The 25,369-nt window shown below is 40.4% G+C and overlaps 1 protein-coding gene across 2 annotated transcripts; it reads right to left on the reverse strand.

Annotated features, from left to right (window-relative positions):
• Positions 1-3,874: 3,874 nt before the first annotated feature.
• On the reverse strand, positions 3,875-25,369 carry GCG (glucagon). 2 transcript variants are annotated; one of them, XM_084811724.1, is made up of 7 exons: positions 25,270-25,369; positions 19,339-19,439; positions 18,775-18,936; positions 13,055-13,108; positions 10,161-10,298; positions 6,874-7,017; positions 3,875-4,386 (listed from the first exon to the last, which is right to left on the reverse strand). In XM_084811724.1, the coding sequence occupies exons 2-7, from the start codon at positions 19,428-19,430 to the stop codon at positions 4,362-4,364; spliced, it is 615 nt and encodes a 204-aa protein (XP_084667850.1). In that variant the 5' UTR covers positions 19,431-19,439; positions 25,270-25,369; the 3' UTR covers positions 3,875-4,361. The 2 variants fall into 2 exon arrangements, with proteins under 2 accessions (XP_084667850.1, XP_084667858.1); XM_084811732.1 differs by lacking the exon at positions 18,775-18,936.

The following is a 25,369-nucleotide window of genomic DNA, read 5'->3' on the forward strand; positions in this document are numbered from 1 at the left end:
ACTTTATGAGGACAGAGAACAGTTAACAGCTGGAAGTTTAATATTGTCCTTGCTATTAATCTTAAACATCTTCTCTTAAAGCTCAAGACCTACTTAACAGTGTTATTTATAAGTGCAAATTTTCCATTTGTACCTGTATATTATTACTGTAACTTATAATTAGATTTACTTAAATTAGCATATTTAAAGCAGTTATTTACATTACAGCACAGCGAGCTGTACAGCTTTACACTTCCTGGTGATTCCTGTCTGTCGAACTGCTCTACTCAAACCTTAAATAATCTAAAACAGACAGGCAAGAGGCAGACATGGTCCTGTTCTGATCTTTGTTTGAAACTATCATCACCGCAGGGAGGGGGAGGCATTCAGGTGATTATTTTCCAGTTCATAATTTAAAATAACTTCTAAAATTCTCTCGGTGTTGATAGGAAGAATGCACAATGATGGGCTGTAAAATATAATACAAATATGCCACCCATAACCATATAATGAGATTGTCAGCTAATGTGCAAGACAGCATGAAATGCAGTAGACAAAGATCATCAAAGATCTGGATCATATGGTCAATTGTTTAAAGTTGTTTTTAGATATATATTATCTGTGTGTGTACAGCCTGTTGATATGTTTTTGGTTTCACAATTTTACAATGTTTAGAATATGTTTAAATGGTTTTACAGTTTTTATAATATATTTTAATGTTTTTCAGTCTTTGTAAACTGCCCAGAGAGCTTAGGCTATGGGGCAGTATAGAAATGTTAACAACAACAACAACAACAACAACAACAGGATAATGACCTCTGCACCCATTAATGGTCTGGTGGATATTATAAAATATGGGCACATTTATGAGAATTTTTCCAAGATTACACTATTGCACTCATTAGGAACGGATGGATTCCATGTCTGTGCGCAATGTCAAGAAAGCTAAATGTTCCCATGTCCTACTGAAAGAAACAAGACTGGCATTTCAGCTCTAAGCATGTTTGGTAAGGATCCCAAGCAATTGCTATACTACTTATACTTGTTCACAGAAATATCCCTGTTTTAACTTCTGGCTGTCAGCACTCCCACTGCATTGGATGCCACTCCAGAAGATCTCTTGATTTTCAGGAGTGGATTTGCATGCTAATGCAAGAGGGGCTGAAAGGTCCATGTATGCAAGTAGGTGTACATGTGGAACTCTGGATCCTGCCCATTGTTCTTTGTGGGTTTTACTTATTTCCAAGTAAATCTAGGAGGGTTGCCACCTGAAGTGCTCAATGCCTTGATGACATCCCACTGGGTTGTCCCATTTCCACCTCGAAGCATGTCCCACCTTGTGTCCGTATCAGATTGCAAGCTTTTATTCCCCCATTCGCATAAAAATTTGTGTGTATTTTAGCATGCCTTTTTCAAAAAGTATGCATTGTCCTGCACATTTTTTAAAAGTATGTATCTTTCTTCCATTGATTAAAATATAGTGTGCATTTTTCAAAAGTACAGAGTTTTGAATGAACATATTATGAAATGCACTTTTCTTTTGGCTGCAAATCTGCAAGCTTGGAAATGTGCGGACTTCAACTTCAGTTTGTGTGTGACTTTGGGAGGTGCAAACTGGGTAAAATCTGGTCTGAAATGAACTGAAACAAATTTCTCATCCATCCCAAACTGCATTTCCCTAGTTAATTAAAATTTGCTTTCTACCTGTATCAAAATGTATCCACCCTGCGCCACTCTAAAATACTAAGACCTGAATACAGGCAAAGAGCATTGGCAAGAAGCATGTATAAAAATACACCACATAGTTCTTTGTTAAAAGCTGGGTAATTATTAAACTGGTTTTACTTGTACCTTCTGAGTCAGTTGGCAGAACCATCAATTTAGCAAACCATATATCACCAGGGTTACCTGCAAAACTGTTGTGCGCAACTAAGAATATACTCTACTACAGATTAAGTTTTTTTGTGTGGAACTATTGCATCATAGCACTTGATTTGTATGCTGAATAGCACATAAATCTGTCCCTCTGTTTCTTAACTATGCTCCAGTCTTTGATTTGTGTCCCATGTACACTTCAAATTGTTCCTAACGGTTAATGTTGCCAAGCTATTACTGGCTCGGCTGCTGTGCCTTTAACACGGCCCCCAATATTAAATGTGTGAAGCTCTTTGCATTACTTTATCTCCATGCCAGGGAAAGTTCCACTTGCATGTCATGAGGCTGTTAGATGTACAACAGCAGGGCCAGTAAAATAGTTGACAACTGGACTACAGACAGACTTTGTAGGTATTCTTAGGTATTTTTAGCATCCAGTTTCCATCATGCTCCTAAGTTCTTCCACCCAGCTACCATTTTGGTGAACATTTTACAATTTGCATATTCCTCCTGTTTCCATCTCACTCTCCTGCCCTCCACCATCACATTATTTTTCTGCATGGTGATTACTGAGGCTATAGTTGCACAATTTCCATTTTTTAGAGAAATGTATCGATTTTGAATTTTGCTTATTTTGGAAAGGGAAGCATGATTCAGACCGGTGTGCTTTTTCTGAGCAAACTCTTCCAGATGTCGAGCCGTGAATGGTTAATTTGTAACAGTGATCTGTAATGGCAGCACTGGGGTTTTTAGAACACCTTGGAGGTGGGGATCTAATGACAAATTGGTCCTGTAGTAGGAGCACTGCAGAGCTGCAAAACACCAAGGTCACAATCCAGGCAAAGTTAAGTTAATCAAGGCAATCCAGGCATTTAAATCCCAGCGCTCTGAAAGGCAGAGCCCAGCACATGTTAGCTCACTCCTGTTGAAATCAACAAAAATTAAAAGTGGATTGTGCTCTAAAAATGTTTCCTATTGCCTGCTCTCCTGATAAGCATTATTTAACAAAGTTCTATGGAATGTATGATTCCATAGAGCATTAGCCCATCTTTCTTTTCCTCATATTTTTTGGAGAATGTTGTAGTGTGCTTTTACAGCCGGCTATGGTGTGTGTGTGTGTGTTTAGTAAGACCCTTTCACCAAAGACCTTTCATTGGAATAATAAAGCCCTCTGGTTGAAGAACTAGGAAAGTGAGAAAATGGGATATGATCAGAGTTCCACACTGATTCTTGATTATATTATGAAAGCTTGGGGACTGTGACACTAAAAAGTGCCTCTTTTGCTGTTTGTGCCAGGTGTGGACGTTTCTTAATATGGGCTAGGAAGTGGAAGAGAACCACCTGTGCATTCTTGCTAATGAAGGTTCTATAAATATGTTAAATATGAATATAAGCAAAAAACAGTTTAAGCCTCCTGTGTGAAAACATCTAAAACCAATCTCCTAAAATGACTACCACATGCTAGAAACAAGAAACGGGAGAGTCATGACCACCTCCATGCATTTCTTGCCAGAGGCATCAGGCTGACCCCTCTTGAAAACAAGAATATTAAACTAGATGGATCTTGGGCTTCATCACACTGGGCTTTTATCCTGCAATTGAGATTGCTCCTTCACAGAAGTTCGTGGGCTCTTTACATGACGCAGTGACCCTGCTGTGACCCTCCTGCACTAAATGCTCTTTGTTCCATTTTTAAATAGATCGCAGATAATAAACTATCAAATTGCCCCTTTTTGTTCTGCTTCGGTTTCCTCTGGCAAAAGAGTAAACGCGGCAAGAAGAGGAGCGAGATCAATGAAAGATAATGGAAGACTCTGATACGGGGAGAGGGGGGAACACATGTAAAGGGAGTCAGTTGTGATCCTGCATTTAAAATGGAAGCAGAAAGTCCGGTTTTAAACGCAGGATTTTAGGCTGGTATAGAAATGCCCTTGGTCTGATCCAGACAGGTATGTGATATATGGGATTTTTTTAAAAGGCACAAAGAAGTTGTTGTTTTTAGAAATTAGACACCAGAAAAGAAGCTTGAATTGTTTTTATTTAGGACTATCAACTGATGTCTAGAAAGCTGAGCCTTTTTATAACAAAGGTTTCAAGAGGGACATTTCTACCACACAGTTTAAACTGCCAGCCTTGTTTGGTGTTGTTGTTTTCATATTTGATGGTTGTGCCATTTCTATGTACATGCTGTCTTCACAGAAAATAATAATAGCATTGCTAAATGTAAACAGTTGTTTGGGGCCTTTTTGAGATTTTCCTTTAAGAAATGGGAAGATCTGAAAGCATACAACCTTTGAAACAGTAAACCTATGACTTAGTTGTGTCCAGCTGCCAAATTCATATTCACTATGGAATCCTTTCATAGCAGGATAAGACAGTGAAACTAATTTATTGGCATGCCAAGCTGTGTGGCTTTAGAGTACAGAACGTTATGCTTCAAAAATCCCCAGTGGCTGGTAGTGGATGCAGTGAAGACCTTGATTTATATGCCATGTTTATTCTGCATCTTATTGGTACTCTCCCAACAAGTCCCTGGAAACACAAAGAGAGAAAGTTAAGGACAGATATATTGTTTAGGACATTGATAAAATCGATGTGGAGTGATACATGCTCTGTCTTCATAAAAATTAGGTAATGTTCATAATGAAAGTTCTTTCACGTCACCTCCTACAGTAGTGGTTTCTTCAATTTTATATAAGATTGTCCCATATCTATGTTAATTCTAAAAACTATGGGTACATTCTGGCCAAGGTTAAGTCTTGTTGATGGGGAAGTGGTGGGGAAGATGGTTGAGTATGTTGGAATGGAATAGGCAGATAAATTTTGTGCACATTTATTCAGATGTAATGACCACTGTGTTGAATGGGGATTATTCCTATGTAGGTATGTATGGGATTCCAGTCTTAAAAATGCGTACTTCAGCCTTAAACATTGCATCTGGTTTTTGTTTATTTAAATGAAGCTGTTAGTCTGTGATCCTGTATATTTTTACCCATAATTTAAGTTCTGTTTGTAATCATGGCAAATACTTAAGAGTAAAGCTGTGGGGTGGAAGACTGGAATTCTCTCTCTCTCTCTCTCTCTCTCTTTCTCTGGACTGTTGTTGTTACCATTGTGTTGCAAATAAAAAGATTCAAAAATAAATAACAAGAAAAAAAGAGAGTGGAGATGTAGAGAATTCCAGCCTGAAATTCCTATAAAACCGATTAACACTAGATTTAGGATAGACAAAAGGAAGCACTTCTTCAAACAGCCCTTAATTAATTGATGGAATGGTCTGCCAGAAGCTGTGGCAATGGTTTTAAAAGAGGATTAGACACCATTTGTGGAGGACAGGTTTATCGAGGGCTGTTAGGTATGAGGCCATATGAAACCTTCAGGTTCAGAGGCAATATGCCTCTAAATACTAGGTACCGAGGAGGAACCATAGGCAAGGGATAGGGCCTTCAAGCCTGCTTTGGGGTTTCCAGAGGCATCTGGTGGGTTTCCAATCCTTTGATCCACAGAGGGGCCTGATGGACAGATGTTTGTGAATGGGGTACGTATGTATGTATGGATGGATGGATGGATGGATGGATTTATTTATTTATTTGTTACATTTCTATACTGCTCAATACCTGAAGCTGCCTGGGCAGTTCACAAAAATTAAAATGATGAAGTACAGAATAGAAACAGTATAAAATACAAAACTGAAACTACAGTATAAAAATACAACCAGAATAAAACCTAGCAGCAAAGCAGGGATTTAATGGATGCGTGTGAACATGGCTTCCCCATGTTTTGCTTTGGCCTGCCTACTTTCCATTTTAGACCCTCCTAGCATGGGCAAGTGACCTCCCGGAAGGTTACCCATGGTGGAATGTTGCCCTTTGGCTGAAAAAGGCTCCCCACTCTCGTGTTGAGGTTGCCATTGTTGCATTCCAGAGGTTTTGAGTCCATATTGTGATTTTAATGTTCTATATATTTTAAATTGTTTTATTGTGTGCTGTTTGGTTTTAATTTTTGTGAACCGCCCAGAGAGCTTCGGCTATTGGGCGGTATAGAAATGAAATAAATAAATAAATATGCTCACAATATCCAGGAGGATCCTCGAGGGTCTCTTCACATTGTTCCCTGGCAGAAACTCCCATGATAGCTGTCTCATGAAAAAATAAACAGACAAACTGCTTTTAACATGTCCCCACCCTCTGCCTTTTGTATTAAGAGCAGTTTGTTGGTGTGCATGAACTAGACATACTAGGAGCTACTGGTAGGGGAAAATATGGAGAGAGTCCATATGAGCCTCTGGAAAACAGCCATGATTCCTCTTAAAATGTCTTTTTACAAAAAGGTCTATATGTCCAAACATATTTCTAATACTGTATATGGGCATCTCTACATCAGCCTAAAATCCCACATTTAAAATGGGGCTTTCTGCTTCTATTTTAAATGCAAGATCATGATGGACTCCCTTTACATGTGCTTCCTTTCCCCCACCCCTTTCCCCCTTATCTGAGTCTTCCATATGTTTCATTATACAGCTTCTAGATGGCATTGTTATCTAGGTCCTCTTATTGTGGCTTTTCCTTTTCCATGGAGGGAACTCAAGTGGAACTCAAGCGCTGTAATTTGATAGTTCATTATCTCTGATCTTTTAAAAAATGAGATAAAGTTTGTTTAGTGCAGGAGAAGCCCTGGAGGTTGATGACATCATCTAAAGGACCTGCAAACTTCCCTGAGTAACAAATCTCAATAGCAGGATAAAAGCTCTGTCTCTGTGTGAAGAATCCCTATATCAGCCTTCCCAACTTGGTTCTCTCCAGATGTGTTGAACTTCAACTCCCAGCATCCCCCAGGCAGTATGGCTGGGCTGGGGAATGCTGGGAGTTGTAGTCCAGCACATCTGGAAGAAACCAGGTTGGGGAAAGCTGGTATATATGATGTAAATGAATAGTGACAAAGTGGAAATAAGCAGCATTTTCCCCTCTATTAGTAGATAATTCAAGAATTGCTGAATATGGTTAGCCAAAATTCAGGCACCTCTGGGTCACTTTTTGGTTAATCAGCCACTTCAAGAACTCTTGGGTAGCTATATCATCCAGGAGTTGGTTGTAATCACTGGTGAAAGTTCCATCTGCATGTCTTCTGCCAATGTCATCAGCTGTACCAGCTTCTTCTAAGAAACTTAAGGAGGAAAAATGGACAAATAACATCCTTGCAGGTAAAAAGAAGTATGTTCCCTGTCTAATCCTTCATTTTACTCAGTGTTTCCACAGCAGAAGCATACAGGACTCAGGTTTATATATCTTCTTAATAATTACCCTCCAGCAAAATAACACCAGGAAGGAACACTATTTCAGACCTCAAATACGGCTTCTTTAAAATGCTTAATAAAGGGAAAGCTTTGGCACTATTCAGCCAGTTAAGCATTTTTAAAGTCCCATTGATTTCAGCAACACACATTAAAAGCTTGTGCTTAGGTCTCCTCTCTAAATAAATGGAACTTGAAAGTGTTTAAAGCTGGCTGGCTCATCATTAGTACTTAAGTCATATCAGAAGTGTTTGCCTGGCCAAATGCTATATACTGTGGCTGAAGTCCCAACATTCATTATCAGATTCCACCAATGGTGATTAATATCTCTGGTACTAAGCAGATAGACTGGTACAGTCATGAAATCCCATCAATCCAGTATTCTTATTCCAGTAGTTGTGAATTTATGCCAGTGGATTCAGGGAACATTTCTGAGGCTGCAGTCCATGACTGCTCTGTTTAAGTCAGTTGGATTAAGTGGGTTACGGACTGAGGTTCGTGAATACATACTTAACCAATGAGACATATCCCATTCTTATCTATTAACACCAAGGGAACTTTGTTACTGAACTCTTAACAATGTAGATGCAACATTTCATATTTTCTGAGAGCTGTATTTCCAAAGACACGGCCATTCACCTTATCATAAACAGTACTGGATTTCTATGTGATATAAAGTATGCACTGAAATGTTTTTTAAATTACTGCTCAAGAAAACAACATAATTTCTCAGAATCATGTGAGCCATGTGATACAGATATTGCATCAGAAATAATAAACATTTCCTGAGGAAAAGTTCTGAATTCCTTGCTTATACTTTTAATCAAGATCAGAAATAGAAGACACAGTATATTAAGGGGTGAGTTCTAATGCTACAGTTGGGAAGTAATATACAGTATAAAATGTATTGTAAACTTTAGAGTTAAATGTCCCACAGCAGAGCCAACTGTTCCATTCACCCATTTCTTTTCACCTCTAGGTTTTAATTCCTAAGAAGGGTTTGGGGGAAGGATATAGAAATATCTTTCTGTTTGCAACTTCAGATGGTACTGATGGCTTTGCTGAGAATTTGTTACAGCCTGCTGCATTATCTTCCCAAATCTTTTTGATGATGTGTAAGCAGACAAACATATGGACAGAAATCCTGTTCGTGCTTTATGGCCCCGAGGGTTCCTTTCAACAGGTACACAAATGGAAATGACAGAATAGTCACTTGCTGTGATCTCCATCAAACTTATGTCTTGGATTTGACTGGTAATAATATCGAAGCAACCAAGTAAATTTCAAAGATCTGTTATACTGTCTTGAAGATATGCAAGCTCTCAGGGCTAACTAAACCGTGCAAACAGCACCCGATACCATTATAAACAACAAAAACAGCATTGGGGGATGGGGGATTTTGAACCCAGAAATAGCAAGGGAAGGGTACTTAACCTTTTCCCACTTGTCATTTCTCTGATCCAGATTCCCCACCCCCCGGGAAAGGGAAAGGTTACATGCCCCATTCTCCTTCTCACTTCTCCACTTAAAGTCTCGGATTTTCTTTAAAGAAAAGATATCTACTACATGCATTTGTGTGTAACACATAGCTAGCCACTCAGTAGTGTGTCCCTGAGGAAGGTTAAAAGTAATCAAGTGCAAAGAAGGCTGCATTAACAATTGCCTTCCAATCTTGGATGGCTGCTTTTGTTGAATCCAAGGACTAATATCTGATATCCAGCATGACAGCTAAAAGCAGCAAAATACCATCAATTTGCTGCCTCTCATGTAATTGCCTCTTTGCTTATAATAAAAATTAAACAAGGTGTGTTTGGGCTGGTATCATCCCTCTCCAACCCTTGCCATAAAAGCTGCTGAATTGCCCTTTCAGAGTTACAACCCAGTGTTTCAGAAATACCTTTTATTGGTTGGCTTCCTTCCTAAATTTCAACACACGTTATTGACTCTCAGATCTTATTTTATTATTATAATGGCAATAATAATCAATTTTTATAGAGTGCCAATGACATACACGGTGCCTTTACAGCTGGCAATATAGATTTTGAGCATGGACCCGAGGGAGAAAGAATGAGAAAAGCCCTGCCCAGGAGAGCTCACAGTCTAAAGGTAGAAATAAGTACAGATGGGACAAGACATGTCGATCTCTCAACTGCTAGGCCATGCAGGCTTGGAGACTGTTGTGAGTGAGCTTATTAGGGGAGGAAATGAAGCAAGAGAGATGCTGTTCCAAATGTACAGTTGCTGAGAAAGATGGATCGAAGTCAGCAGTGGGTAGAACAGACCAAGGAGCCAAAAGAAGGGGAGGCTGTCAAGAGAGTGATGAGAACAGGATGTAGGTGGCTACTGATGGAGTACAGGTTACTGATGGAGGTGTTGGCAGCCTAAAGTTATGGGATGCTTTGAGGCAGGGGAGGAGTAGATATTCGGTATATTGCAGAATGAGAGTGGGAAGGCAGAAAGAAAACTTTAAAAGGGATGGAAAGACAGTGACAGTGTGATGATGAGTTTAGCAGCAACTTCTTGAAGAGGCTGAGGAGGGGAGGAGAGGTTCGGAGGGGAGGGGTTTGACCAAACTTTGGAAACAAAAAGGCTTTTGGAAAAGCAGAATGATGGAAACACCAGGGGAAAGCAAATGAGAACTCTGGGCAAATAGGGAACAAGAGAGATTTGGGATAACACACCTGGTGATCAGGGCATGGAAGGAAGTCACATGGAAGAAGAAGGTACAGGGGAAGGAAATCAGATGGAAGAGGGAAATGTCATTGACCTTCAATATGACTTGACCTTATGGATAAACTTGACCTATTCAAGCATGTAACAGCACAATAAAGAGCTAAATTTTAATCAGCAGTTAGATCGTCTCACACCCATGATAACATTTTCAGTTACAAAAGTGAAGTATGAAATACAGTGAGGAAAGGTGGGGAATACATTGTGGCTCCACTAGGCTTTGATTGGTAGTAACCCCCAAAAGCTAAGAAATGCTTAATGATAGTAGCAACAGATGGATTCTTACTCTCTTCTTCCTCGTCCATTCACTAGCCAAGCAATGAACTCCTTGGCAGCTTGACCTTCCAAGTAAGAGCTGATGTCACTGGTGTAGGTGCCGTCAGCGTGTCTCTCATATTCGGCATGATGCCTGGCAAGTCCATTGCTAAAAGAAGAACAGTTGTCTGAGTACTCGAGCTGTCTCCTCATTTTTTATTTTTTTGCTCTCACCTTTTGTCCACACTCTCTCCCGCCTTGGAAAGCCCATTTCAACATGTCATTGTATTCCAGCATGAGTCATGGCCAAGCAATAGGATCTAGGATGGATACTATGAATATTGGACCAGCAAGGCCAGCCCAATACATTTTGCTGCCTGAGGGGGAGAACAAGATGGCATCCTCAAGCAAGCCCTCAGTGGCAAGGTTCCTGAAATGGGCTGCACTCCCCCAGAGTCTTTCCAGTATAGAAGCTCATCCTCAGCACACCCCATGTCTATCAAACCTGGCATAGAGTAATCTACAGCATTTGTAAACAGTTGCCCATGATCATACATCTTCCTCTAGCACTGATACAGTGATGCTTGACTTGAGGTGCTTCCAGATGGAGTAGTCCTAGCAGTCACAATCAGAAGGCCTTGGGCATTTGTTCTCTCTTTTCTTCTTTAATGGATTTTCCACAGTATAATGAAAGATGGAAGTAGCAAGATGGGAGAGTTATGAATGGAAGACGACAACGTCTGCACCCATGAATGAGGCAGTGCAATTGCACAATAAAGGCCCCATCTGGAAGCAGCCTTGATGAGGAACTAGGATGTGCTTACCAGTGCTCCAAGATGCAGTGGTAATGGGAACAAGTTGCATGGAAGTGTTTTCACATGGTACATTGTCATGTGCAAACCTCTGATCAAGGACAAGCTGTGCTAAAGGGCACTATTTCCCACTCCACTCTCAAAATGGCCTCCAGTCAAGTCAAAGGTGTTACAGATTCAGTGCACCCAGAGCCCTCTTTTCACTCAGGATGATAGTTGCGGGGTGATGGTACATCACTCTTAGGAAGCTGAATTGACTAAGGGGCTGCCTCTACCATTGACCATCCCTCTGTGAATTCTTCCCCAAGATACCACAATGATGGTATCATTGTGGTACACCAAATGTGTACCACAAATGTACACATTTAGTGTGCACGTATGTAGATGTTCTCGCTTTTCTGCTGCTGCACTTGCTTCACACAAATTCCCCTTTACCTATTTTTTCCTCCCATTTAGATTTCCGTAAAATTATCACTGTTGCAAAGAACTGTATTTCTGTCTGTCTGGAAGTTCATGCTGTATTACAGTAGAACGATTCCATCCCTATACACGTTTTTAAAACTTTACACTGGATTACTGGATCCAGTTTCACTCTCCCCATCAGTGTTTCTTAGAATACCTTCCTTTCTCCCTGTTCAGTTGCATCATGCTTAATGAGGTGTTATTGTTGTTTTGGTTAGTTTCATGAGATTACATGTACACGTAGCATATTATTCTAAGAAACAGTTCCCCCTTTACATGCATCCTGTTAAAGGCCACATAAAACTCTGTAAACCTGTCAGCTAAGGTTCGCACAGTGTGTGCTCATGAATACCTATAAAATGTTTTATGTCTACAAGTAAAAGTGTCATGTACATGGCACACAAGTGCATTATGCAGGTACATGTGTCAGGGAGCCGTGATTGACTATGGTACCCTGCAGCATGTATACACAGGGTAACATGTGCCTATTTTATATCATTCCACTTATTAAGCATTTGCTTCCACATCGAGTGTGAAGTAGCCCATATGTCTTGATCACGTGAGAGAATCTGTGGGTGCGGATGGCTCTAATGTGTCCACAATGCCAAGAGCATGGCTTGTTGTGATGCCACATATCCAACTTGCCGTGAGTTTACACTTGCCAAAATATCCTGGTTTTATCTACTGACACTTGAATTCAGTTGACTAAAAAGATGTAATTTAAGGCAGTGTTCTAAGCCCAATTATTTAAACATAACCGTCGTTACAAATGAGCGGAACTTGCTTCCAAGCCCCACCCCCCACCCCATCCCACCCACACAAGTTGCTTCAAGCCCAGCAAGGGTGATGCGCATGACGAAACAGGCTTCTATGTGCATTCAATCTTCTGGATGCAGTCCTGTGTGCATGAAAAGCTGCTATGGAGGGAACCTTTGGAAACAAGGGATATGCCTTGGAAGGAGAAATTTCTTAGTCGTAGACTACAAGCTTTGCATACAGGGGTTCCCAGGTTCAGCCCCCACTATCTTCAGATAAAAGGCTCAGGTAGCAAGGTATGGGAAAGACCTCTATGAGACTTTAGATAGTGCCTAGAGAGCCACTGCCAATCAGAACAGACAGGACTGGGCTAGATGGCTTAGCGTAAGGCAGGGGAGAGGAACATGTGGTCTTCCAGACGTTGTTGGACTGCAGTTCCTACCAGCCTTAGCCAACATAGCCGAGGGTGAGAGCTGGTGGGAGTTGTGGCCCTCCAGATGTTGTTGGACTGCATGTTCCCCATCCTTGGTATAAAGCATCTTCATATTTAAACATGATGGCAATTGTACACTGCTGCACACATGGTCAATGCTACCACCTCTGACAGTACCAATGACCTATTGGGAGAACTTCTTCCAGGAACCCCTTTCCTCCCATCAGATGATCAGGTCAGCACTTTCAGAGCTGACTGGGGGGATTCTTTGGGTGCACGCTACTGCACACAAGGCTCTCTGAGCAAGCAGGGCAGTATCTTTAAGGATGTGCAAAAGTATTCACGGTTGAGATACCAGCCCCTCCCAATGTATAAAAAAAATCCTGACCCAGTCAAATTGGCTTAGGATCTATGTTTGGTGCATCCCCTCTATTGCAAAATGTGTATTCCCTTAAAATATACCTTGAGAGCTGGTCCAGGAGGTTTTCTTTCTCTCTCTCTTCGACTCCTTGTTGTCTGTGGCAGAGGTCCATAAGTATTATTAAAATTGAATTTGTATAGGTAAAAAAAAAAAAATCCACGTAATTGGTTAAACATTACAGTGATCTTTCTTGACATTTAAATGTATAGGACAGGAACCATATATGCATTATTACATGACTTCTGCATTTAATTCCAGGAATGCTATTTATACTTAATTATACCCTATTGATCAACCAATGCATCTGGCAGCTAGAAATGTTCAATCCTGATTCAAACAGCTAAAGAACTGTACATTAGATTCCTGATTCTTTTTTTCTCTGCACAATGCATCATTTCCCTTTGTTTACATTAAAACAAATATTCTGATGAAATGCCAGAACTGAGACATTTCCTATAATCTAAAATTAGAATTAAAAAACTGAACGTTTCCTGATTGAAACTGATTTGTTTGCAGATTGAAACCCATGTCTATCTGTTCAGTTGCTCAGAAGTCATTACTCAATTATTTACTGTTTCATAATTCATTTAACACCCCACCCCACCCAAAAAAAGAGGTGCCGTAGTTTTGGAACTAACTGGATGATTATTAGCTAGTAAAAGACCCAGAGCTAATTCACATAACCACTCAAGCTCTCAGTCGGCCTCCTCCCAAGCCTTGGAATGATCAAGCTTGGGCTGAATTGGTAATGATCCCATAGGTTGCAGACAGTTGGGGAAGGTCTGTGGTGGAAAAGAATAGGATGGATTTTGTTGGTGGCAAATGATTTGGTTGACCCATGAAGATGAAATGCTGGATGGTGGGGGAGAAAACGTAGCCACCCCAAACAGAGTAGTTCTATGAATCAGTTCTAACAAAGCTTTTTTCTCCTGGAATGATTCAGTCAACGTGCTCTATCACTGATCCTTTAATGATTCACTTAAGTTTAAGTTCTAAGCACACTTAGTAAGCAGCCCTGCTCAACTCAGAGGGAACTACTTCCAAGTAAATATGCTGGGAAACAGGTGATTAGTTGCTTATTCCATTATTCACATATAATGGGCATGATCCTGCCCCTGCCAAATGTACATGGAAAGGCAAGGTGCAGAGTGTACATCATGCACCCCAGAAGCCACCTTGGGCCAATAGTATGCGTTTGTACCAATGAGACTAAGAGCTGCCTGCCAACAAGCCATAGCTCTGTCATGCTATGCCTGGTCTGGCGCTGCATGGAAAGGCAAGGAGCCTCACCCCCCACACCACCCCCAGGCATTTTGCTTCCTAGCTGTCATGTGCAGTGTTCGCTTCCTTGGAGCAGAAGTATGTTTCACAAGGCCACACCCAGCAGTCTTAAATGGATGGGCTGTAATCTGTTCAGAAGAAGCCCTAGCAAGGCCCCTGTTCATGATCCATTACCAAGAGAGAGAGCTGGGAGGCTCTCATTTATATACTGGGAGGTTGTAGGGTGATGGGCATGGAGATCCTTGTAACCAGCTCAGCCACAAAGTCAACCTTTCTCAAGAGGGACTCTTTTCCTGTCAGCTCTGTGCTTGTCCTGCACATCACATAAAAGGGCAGGATCATGCTCACTTAAATGATAGGTAGGTAGGTAGTCTGTCTGTCTGTCTATCAATCTTGATTGATCAATTGTTAACCAACATCATCTGATTAAGGCATTATTCAGCAGGCGGATGGAACAACAATGATGATAACTGAAGTTGATGCCAGACTCAAAAGAAGCAAAAATAACAATACACATGACAGTGAAGCGGCAATGGACGATGAAGTATTTGGACACTGATGAACCAAATACTGGTGTGTGAGACAGCAAAGTAGCAAATTACTTTGACTGTCTGCGTCAGAAATGGTGAATGATGCAAAGTTGTGAAGGATAAGTCGGGGGGGGGGGAGAAATAAAGTGTTAAACCCTGTACATTTATTTCAGGAGTTTCACATACTGCATTACTTTCTGGTATAGTAGAATACTTTAGTGCAGTGATTTGTCAAATGGTGTTGAGGGGGGGCATTCCTGGGAAGATTATTCTGGGGGTCCTCAATCACACGATTGGTAAAGACAGATACGCTACCCTGAAATACAACTTACCCACCACTGTCCACCTTCCCTTGGAATGAGTAGCTGGCAGCGGGAGCAACGGGAGACACTGGCTGTGTTCTAGGTCACACTGTCAATTCATGCAACAGTGTGGCCCAATAACTTTGGCTGGTGCCTATGGGAACTGGGACAATGCTCTAGAAAAGGGGAGGGCAAAAGTTCGATCTCCAGATATTTTGGATTTCAGCTCCCAGAAATCTCTGCCAGCATGGCCAATGATCAAGAATGCTGTGAGGTGAAGTCCAAAATATCTGGAGATCTACTTTCTGCCCACTCTTCTCTAGAACATTCTTCTCCAAGCACAGGAATGTCATGGAAGATAAACAGGAGTTCCTCAGCTGACAGTTCTAAACTTGGTGCTTTACTGTATTATAATATACTATGGGTGGATTCATACTGGAGCCATCATTTCCCTTGTGCCTGCAGCTTGTGCAAGAACCTTGTGGGAGGAAACTCCACATGCAGCTGATGAATCACTTTCACATGGAGGAGCATGATTCATGTAGATAGTTGTGCATAGACCTCAAGTTTAAGAACTTGCAGAATTGCATGACTGGCATCCCCCTGCCCCCCCCCCCCGTGCTTTTGCTCACCTTCCTCTAGAAGAGACCATAGTTCAGTGGAGGAGAACACATGCTTGGCATACAAAAAGTCCACAGTTCAATCCATGACATCTCCAGTTAAAGGGCCAGGTAGCAGTTAACAAGAAAGACTTCTGCTCAAGACCCTGGAGAGCTGCTGCCAGACAGAGGAGACCAGCCTTCCCCAACCTGGTGTCTTCCAGATGTTTTGGGCTTCAATTGCCATCAGCCCCAGTCAGCATGGCCAATGGTCGGGAATTCCGGGAGTTGCTGTCCAAAATGGCTGGAGGGTGCCACCTTGGGGAAGGCTGGAGTAAACAGTCCTGGGCCAGATGGACAAATGGTCTGACCTGGAAAAAGCTTTGTGTTTTGTGGGTGAAGGACCATTAATTCAGTGGTAAAACACAGCACTTTACACACAGAAGGTCCCACGTTCAGCCCCTGGTATCCCCACCTAGGGCTCCCAAAGACCCCTGACTGAAACCTTGGAGAACTCCTGCCAGACAGTGTAGACAATACTGAGCTAGGTGGAGCCATGCCTTTCTTGGTATAAGTCATATGTTCTAGATTCCAGCCCAAATGCTGCAACTGTCCTATAGTGTATTATGCCCTGTTCTATACATACCTTACTCTGCTTGAGAACCGTGTATAGGTTGTGCTGTCATCATATTCTCTTCTATTAAAACCATATGTCAGTTATTATCTTGATCCTACATTTGACATTGTTAAACATCTTGTAAACTTTTTCAGTCAACTGTCCCAAATGAGGCTGTTTTAGAAATAATTTCATTAATGACCATACATTTTTGCCATTTTTCTAATATGGCTATTATAGATTTTAATATTTGTTGAAAAAATGCCTAAACTAGTGCGTTTGTGTGCACGTGTGCAGCATAAGCTGTTGTCTGATATACAGTCACTTTGAAATAAAACTGATAATCTAATGAACTTACTTTATTTTGTAGTGCACTGAACATTTTATATGAAACCTATAAAACTGAATTCATTTTTATATATGAATTTATATGAACCCAAAATCTACTAAGCAGTGTGGGTGCTTAAGATGCACTCATTTCAACAGAATTTCAGTGGCATTTTAGTGTGGATAACTTACTATGCACTAGATTGTAGCCACAGGGAATAATCCACTGGGAAATTCTCCCCATTGAAAATGGATAATAGTTATACAATATGGATTTTAATGTGATTTCAAAACTAACTCCCTAAACTATTAGAAATTAAAACTACTTTGGGACAACACTGAAATTCTAAAGAACAGCTTTTATTTTGTATTGCAATGTATGTGAGAAGGAAACTGAAATCCGCAAATCTGCAAATCCGCAAATCCGCAAATCATTTAAGGTGCTGTACTTGGTCTTAAAGTAGATACAATTCAATATTAAGTTCACTGGGTACCAGAAATGCAGTGGTCAGCCTGGGAAGCAATGACGGCTGTGTCAGCACAACATCATAGTTTGTGGTACTAGCCTGATTCTAAAGATATGTGTAGCCACACTACACATAGTGGCTTGCACCCATGTATGTACCTGCAAAAACATCCTGTTTGAAGTCAGTGTAGCAAGTCTGCCTTGCTGTTCTGCTCAGTGACAATACCATTGCAACAGATTGTCATCACATATAAAGTGTAATGCTTCACGACCAGACTAGATGACTGAAAGATGACTGTGTGTCCACAGAGCACATCCATCAGCCACTGTTATGTCCTTGCCTGCTCAATCTTCCCATATTTTTTTCTGCTAAATACCATAGAATCATAGAATAGTAGGGTTGGAAGAGGCCTATAAGACCATCGAGTCCAACCCTCTGCTCAATGCAGGAATCCAAGTCAGAGCATCCCTGACAGATGGCTGTCCAGTTTCATCTTGAATGTCTCCAGTGTGGGAGAGCCCACCACCTCCCTAGGTAATTGTTTCCATTGTTGTACTGCTCTAACAGTCAGGAATATTTTCCTGATGTTCAGCCGGAATCTGGCTTCCTGTAACTTGAAGCCATTATTGCTTTGTTCAATTATGCCATACTGAATATGGTGTTGCTGAGTACCAGCAATTAGTTTATTATAAACTGCCATGGACATTTTTTATTGAAGGGTGGTATTAAAATGTTTTCAATAAAATACCATAACAGCTGGCCCACCATCTTGAGTCAGCATAGCTCAGTGGCAGAGGTCATGACGTTGTGCTGGCACAGCTGTCATTATGTCCCATCTTGGCTTTTCTACTATTATAACCAATAAGATAAGACTTTTATTGAATCCAGTTTAAATCCAGGTATGTCAGCTCAAGAGGTATAGAGGTCACACGAAGAGACATTCAGAATAGGGACCACAATCCAGCACAAGATTAAGCGTGCTTAGACTCCATTAATTTCAATGGGATGTCTTCATGCGTCAGTAACTATGAACTGGATTGTAGGCAGAAGACACAGTCCACTTAGACGTTCTCCTGTGTAAGTCCCTTTGAAATAAATGGCAGTTATACAAGTGCACAGCAGTCACTGTTGCACAATTGCCATTCATTTCAGCGGGACTGAATGAGGAAAGTTTCCAGTGGACTGAGCCCATAGTCTTTACTCACCTAACATCTCTTTCAAAATTTTTATAATGGTCTTTCTCTAGTATTTATATCTCAGGGTGCTGGAGAATGGGGAAATGGCACATGTGTGGTAAAGGGATGATTGCTGAGGTGGTCCTGTAATATATAAAATTGCTGCTATTAACCCTGAGCCCCTGGAAAACAAAAGGATACAAATCAGAATAGATGGATGGATAGATGAATTGATGGATAGATGGGTGGTTGGGTAGGTGGGTGGATGATTGAATGAATGTATATTTAGGATTGGTTCTAGCTCTGTGAAGCCTGCATATATTCTCTCGATAAATTTAGCTGGATGAAGGACATCCTTTCATATATTCTGTCATGTTTATATGGTATTGGGTGCTCCAGGTGAAAACATTTTTCCCCAGGTGGTAATTTATAAGGGGTTGAGATGGGGTGTCCATTTTGCTTACCCGCTTCTTTTAGTGTTCATTAACCACTGTACAAAATCTTGAGCTCTTCTCGTGTCCAAGTACTTGCTGTAATCGCTGGTGAATGTACCTTGTGAGTGACGTTTCACTTCATTCAGCTGTCTAGAGTCATCTAATGGTTCAGCCTGGGAAGCTTTGAATGATCTATAAGTGCGGTTTGTAACAAATTAATTGCACTGAAGATTGCACATTTGAAAGGTGCTGTACCATGGACTGACCTCCTTAAAAGATATATATGTTCTAAAAAATAATTGTTGCTAAGATAGGGTCATTAGTTGCCTAATAACTGCTTAGTAATAGGAAAAAATAGATTCTGTTTAGACAACAGTAACAGCATCCAAAGGCAGGACTGGTTGAATTAACAACCCGGTGTGCTGCTGACTTATCCAGTGTTTAATGGGAGAAAAAACAACAACACCATGTTAGTAAATTAAGGGGATTTCCATGCCAGTTTGTACTCTGTTATAAGGAAGTACATTTCCTTATTTACATTTACATTTCGTTTACATTTAAGTTATTTTTAGAAATTTGTTCTATGGTATTTACCTGGATTTTTCTTCTGTTTCTTGAAGGGGACTTTGCCAGCTGCCTTGAACAATCATTAAAAGCAACCCAGCCACAAAATACATGCTTGTCATTTTCACCACCTGTGGCACAGGGATGGAGGAAAAATAGTCATTTCAACATACTTTGGCTTCATTAATACACACAGGAAGATCCACCTGTGACCTGATCCTAAGGCATTTCAGGTTGATTCAAACATTATATCTCCATGTGGGTAGAAGCCACGAAAAACTGTTCTGCATGTCATAGTAATTAACATAGGAATCTGTTTTATACCAGGTCAGATTACATGTCCATCAAGCCCAGTATTTTATACTCTGACAGGCAGCAGCTCCTCTCCGGGGTCTTGGGCAGATGGTCTTTCCCCATTACCTCATTTTCATAGGAGATGCCAAGGATTGTACCTGGGACCTTTGGCATTCAAAGCATAACATTTGAAAAAAAATGCTTAGCACATGAACAATCTATATGCCAGTGCTGTATAATCCTGGTAGGCTGTCAGCACAGGCATGAAGTCTTCCTATACAACTAGGTTAAACCACATGATGTGGTTTTCAAGAGCTACAACCCTGAGATCAAGTGGTGCTATGCTGAAACAACTGGTGGCAGCTTCTATTACGGTGGCATAATGTATGAATAAAATACATGAACAACGCATCAGTTAGACTTGCTTCCACATATTTAAGACTGGGGTGCCAGACAGTCTTTGTGTGAAATAAAATTTCATACATACTAGAAAATAGTAAACTAGATTTCCGACTCTCTTTTAGAGGGTTATGGTGTGAAAATGATTTTGTTCTCATTTTTTTCAGTTTCCACTAAGTAAAGAACTAAAAGGAATTTCCATCATACTGTTCTGTCACAACCTTTATATGGGTTTCAATTTACACTTATGAATAATTGGCACGGTTCCGCAAAAGAGGGTTATAATAAAGTCACACTGAAAGCAACAGAATTGAGCTTGATCATAACTGACCAGCTTATTGATTTCAGTGGAACTTAGTTGTGTGTGGCTAACTTTTGCTAGATTGTGGCCAATAACACATTTTGTAGCATTTTTTTTTTAAAGAAAGCATAAATTGTACTGCCATCAATATCTGCATTTTCCCTTCTCAAATCCAGCCACAGTACTCAATTCTGGTTTCATTTGTTGATGATATTCAGTAGAGCAATGCTGCCTCCTAGTGCTGCTTCATAAGAGAGCATGTTCCCCCCATTTTATAAACATCTCAAGCTCTTCAGAGACTGAAAGGCTCAGCATTGAAAGACAGCCTCTTTGTTAGATGGGGAAAAGGACCAGAAAGTACATAAGGATAATCATCATTGTTACATAAGAAAGGTCAGATACAACAATAAAGACTAGGAATTTTTGGGAAACATCCTGAGATCCAGTTCTTCTAACTCAGGTGTGCAGATTATGTTTATTTATATGCATGTCTGCATATAAAACATCTGTATATAAAACAGGGAAGATTTGACATAGAATCATAGAATAGTAGGGTTGGAAGGGGCCTACAAGGCCATCGAGTCCAACCCCCTGCTCAATGCAGGAATCCAGGTCAGAGCATCCCTGACAGATGGCTGTCCAGCCTCGTCTTGAAGGCCTCCAGTGTGGGAGAGCCCACCACCTCCCCAGGTAATATGTTCCATTGTCATATTGCTCTTACAGTCAGGAAGTTTTTCCTGATGTTCAGCCGGAATCTGGCTTCCTGTAACTTGAGCCCATTATTCCGTGTCCTGCACTCTGGGATGACACAAATAGTTTAATAATTTATCATTTCAAAAAAATGAAATTCAAAAAAAATTCTGTCAAGAAAAGCCAGACTTATGTAGTAGTCATAGCACATAAACATGCACTTGAACTTGGACCAAAAGTAACTCAAAAGATTTTAATAAAATTTCTGTTGTTCTGCTGAACTCAGTAGAAACAACAAAATACAATCCCAGGATGGCAGTGAGTCTGTGGGCAGAAAAAAGTCCTAAAGGAACATCTGCCTTCAGATCATTCTCTGAGTACCAACAATGTGGTAGAGTTTGGTAGCATGAAGTGATTCCTGTTAGTAATCTCTCAGAAGTTGAAATATTGACTGGGACTGGGTTGGATCCAGTTTTAGTCATACTTAGAGTAGACTTATTGAAATCAATGAGTGTTGAGTGTAGGACTAACTCAAGTACCATTGATTTCAATGTGTCTACCTTAGGTATGACTAATTCTAGATCCAACTCAATATATCTTTAGTTCATTCCTATCTGCTCTTCCTTTGTGGAGAAAAAGTACGCAGTATTTTTATAGGAAATTCCCAACCTCTCTTTGCTTTGCTTATTAGATTTTAAAAATTACAGTAATCTCAAGTATCACAGCTCAAAGCCCAGATGAAAACACCATTAAAATATAAACTTATGTTCCACTTTTTTAAAATAATGAATTGTATGTTATATCTGCTTGGATTCAAAACCTACAGCTGGAATCCTAAGCACACTTAGTAGGGAAGCCCCATTGAACACAAGAGTATTTACTTCTGACTAAACTTGCCTAGGATAGGACTGTACTTTTCACTGGTATATGGCAACATAACACTAACAAATTATTTTATGTTCTGGAGAGTCTAGAAAAATGCATTGATATTTATTCTATAAATATTCTATATGTCTAAAATTAAACTACAGCTGGAAATGACTGAGAAACTGGGAGCAAAAAGACTATACAAAGATTATGGTCCTACTATCGTATGCTATACTTTGTCAAGTGTGTTTCACATCTCAGCAGCCAGACTCCTTCATTTCAAATATGCAAACATCTTAATCCTAAACACAAATTGTAAGTATGTTTGTTTATTTCAGTGGAACTTACTACCAAGTAACTCTTTTCTTTAAAAAAAACCCTCCTCAGACTCTGAGTTCATATATGTATGTTCATTGTCTTATGACTGGAATTTGCATGCATAAAACACCCAATACCGATCAAAATGAAGCTTTCTCATATTACCAGACATTACCTTAAACACAGTTGTTCTCAGTGGAAGTAGTTCACACTTTCAAGCAAGACTCTTTGAGTGTTAAGTCACTGAGGCTGCAATCCTAGGCTGAATCTCAATCTACACATAGCAGTTATACCATTATCATACGGTAATCATAACTATTGGTGCCCATTGGTGTCATGTGTACCAACACTTATGATAACGGTATGGTAATGGTATAACTACTGTGTGTAGATTCAGCCTAGCTATACCTGCGAGTATACCTGGGATACCTGGGAGTAAGTCCCATTTAACTCAATGGGGCTTACTTCTGAGTAGTCATAGATAGGTTTGCACTGCATGTCAAATAGATGCATTTCTGGAACTAAAACCTATTTTCTGCTACACAAATTACTATGGTGTGGTTACTACTACGTGTTATCCACCCCTGATGTAAAGTGAATGTTGTGATGGCAAGGCAACAGTCCTGAGGCTTAGCTTCTTTTCTTGCAGCCAGCTAATGCTGGTTTTGTGATTTAAAAGGCCATGGGTGTGCACCATCATTGGGGTTCAAAGTCATATTTTGATTTACAAAAGAAGAAACTAGCAAGCTACTCTACACGTGAAACTGAACATGACCTTGCCTTGAATACAATGATGCCTTGAATACAATGATGCCTTGAATAATAGTGACTTCAATACAAAGCAACCGCTTTCCTTGCTAGGAGCAAGTGGGCAGGTAATGTAGAAGGCCTGGCTTAAAAATGATCAGTTTGTGTCTACTGCACAACCTGAAGGCACATAATGTAGCAGAGCTGGGGCTGGTCATTGTTTAGAGACTGCCTTGGAACTCATGTTCCAACTCACACTGAATTCCTATTCAACTCATACTGAATTCCATGATAGAAGAAAGGCGGGATATGAATGAATGAATGAATGAATGAATGAATGAATGATTGTATGTGAGACTAGACACAGGGCACTGGTAGCTATGATCTAAGGTAGGTAAGTGGGGAGAGTGTTCGTTTTCTCCCATACTAGTTGCAAGTGAATATGTAGACTGTGAATGATGGCAATGCAAATACACTGAAGTGGGGTGCTTGACTAAGTTTCCCAAGAGATAATTAACAGTGCAGTCCTGTACATGTCTACTCAAAAGTAAGTACCCTTGAGTTTAGTGGGAGTTACTCTCAGGTAAGTGTGTACAGGACTGCAGTCTAAAGCACACATGTTTTTTGGCCTTAAGGATGGAGCAGCAACACACTTCATCATTATCCTATCCTTTCTGAAACCTTTTAATACTCTGTGCAGAAAGGGTCTGTACTATTTATCAGATGGTGACACTGCTTCAGTCACCAGATTTCCTGCCTTTAAATTCCGTATCATTTCGAATAACACAAAGAAACAAATCCAAAAATCCACAGCTGAGCAATATTTCAACCTGGGCCAAGCAAAATGTCACAAAAGAGTGTGCAAGCTTTCAAGGAAATTTTGTTTCCCATTGAATCCTAAAGTATATCCTGCATGTGAACATCTATTTGATTGTCTTCAAAGTTTAAAGGCCAAAATACAGTTGGTGCAGGAGATCCTTTTTTCTTTTCCTAAACATCATCCGATGAGGGAAGAGTTCAACTCTTCCTCCATTTTCCCTAATGCAAATCCCTCCAAACTGTTAGGAGCTGCAAACAGAAAATATTTGGGCCTGTATGTTTCCCCCAGCAGTGACAGAGGGGGGAAAGAGCTATTTGCATTGTGGAACTAGCACGTGGGAAAGGACTGATCCCCTTCCCCTGCACACAGCTCTACTTCAAATCCACCACCACTCTGAGGAAAAGAAAAAGCCATTGGTGAATCCAGTCACAGATCTCCTGCATTACATATTGTTTGGCCCTCAAATTCAGACCAATAATAAGCTGTCAAGAGACCCTCTTAGGATACTGTAGTGATAAACTGGTAACGAACCAAAGTTTATGCATCGCAATGCAATTCTATAGCAATGACAATGATCCAGCCAAAATTAAGCACTTTAAAGCTCCACTGATTTCAGTGAAGAGGGATAGAATGCACTAATCCAGAGCGCACTCAGGAACACAGGAAGCTGCCTTAAATGGGGTCCATTTAGTTCAGTGTACTTGATGCTTACTGGCTGCAGCTCTCCAGGGCTTAGCTGGAGTCTTCCCCAGCCCTATCTGGGAATACCAGGGATTGAACCCAGGACCTTTTGCAAGCAGAGCATACATTCCATCACACTGAGCTACAGTCTGGGAGTAAATCCCATTGAACTCAGTGGACTTATAATTAAAGAGGCATAAGACCAGGCTGCACACCAGATGTATAACTCCTGATGGAAGTTAAAGGCACTTAAAAGTGCTTAACTTTGGCTGGACCATACCCTAATTTTCTTTGGGCTTATGAGGGTAGTACTTTTGCTTTTTGCTTTTTATTTTGAGGAGCAATTCTGTGTCTAGAGTAAATGGCTTTCCTTTGTCCTTAAAAAAATTGGAAATGTAAAATAAACTCAAAAGTTCTTTATTTTATTTAAAGGGAAAAAATACCTCATCATGACTTTTCTCACAATTATATTATTAGTTCCCCCCGCCTCTGTTTTGTAATTTATTTCAGCCTTATATATATCATAACAATCTGTCAAACATGAACCATCTTCTGTTGCCTTTAAGTGGAATGGATTTTAAACCATTCTGCATCATGTTTCTCCATTCAATACTCAATATATAATATTCACTCTCTCTATCACAAACACACACACACGAAAATATTCTAAGGTTGCTGTCCTATGCTCACTTACCTGGGAGTAACACAATAGAAATACATGGGACTTACCTTTGAGTAGACATGTATAGGATTGCACAGTAAGACAACCTGTTAATGCAGCCTAAGTTTCCCAAAGCTACAGTGAGTTCATCAGACCAAAGCTACAGGTAGATCTGGCTCTTACCTTTGGACACTTGGAAGGGATATGGAGAAGCGGGGAAGGCAGCGCTGTCTCTTTTCTTTGGGGACTTCTGGAAGCCTTGAGAATCCTGGAGTGACTGCCT

Source organism: Heloderma suspectum, chromosome 1 (assembly GCF_057233095.1).
Source record: "Heloderma suspectum isolate Gila_16-S chromosome 1, 16-S_ref, whole genome shotgun sequence".
NCBI classification, from domain to species: Eukaryota; Metazoa; Chordata; class Lepidosauria; order Squamata; family Helodermatidae; genus Heloderma; species Heloderma suspectum.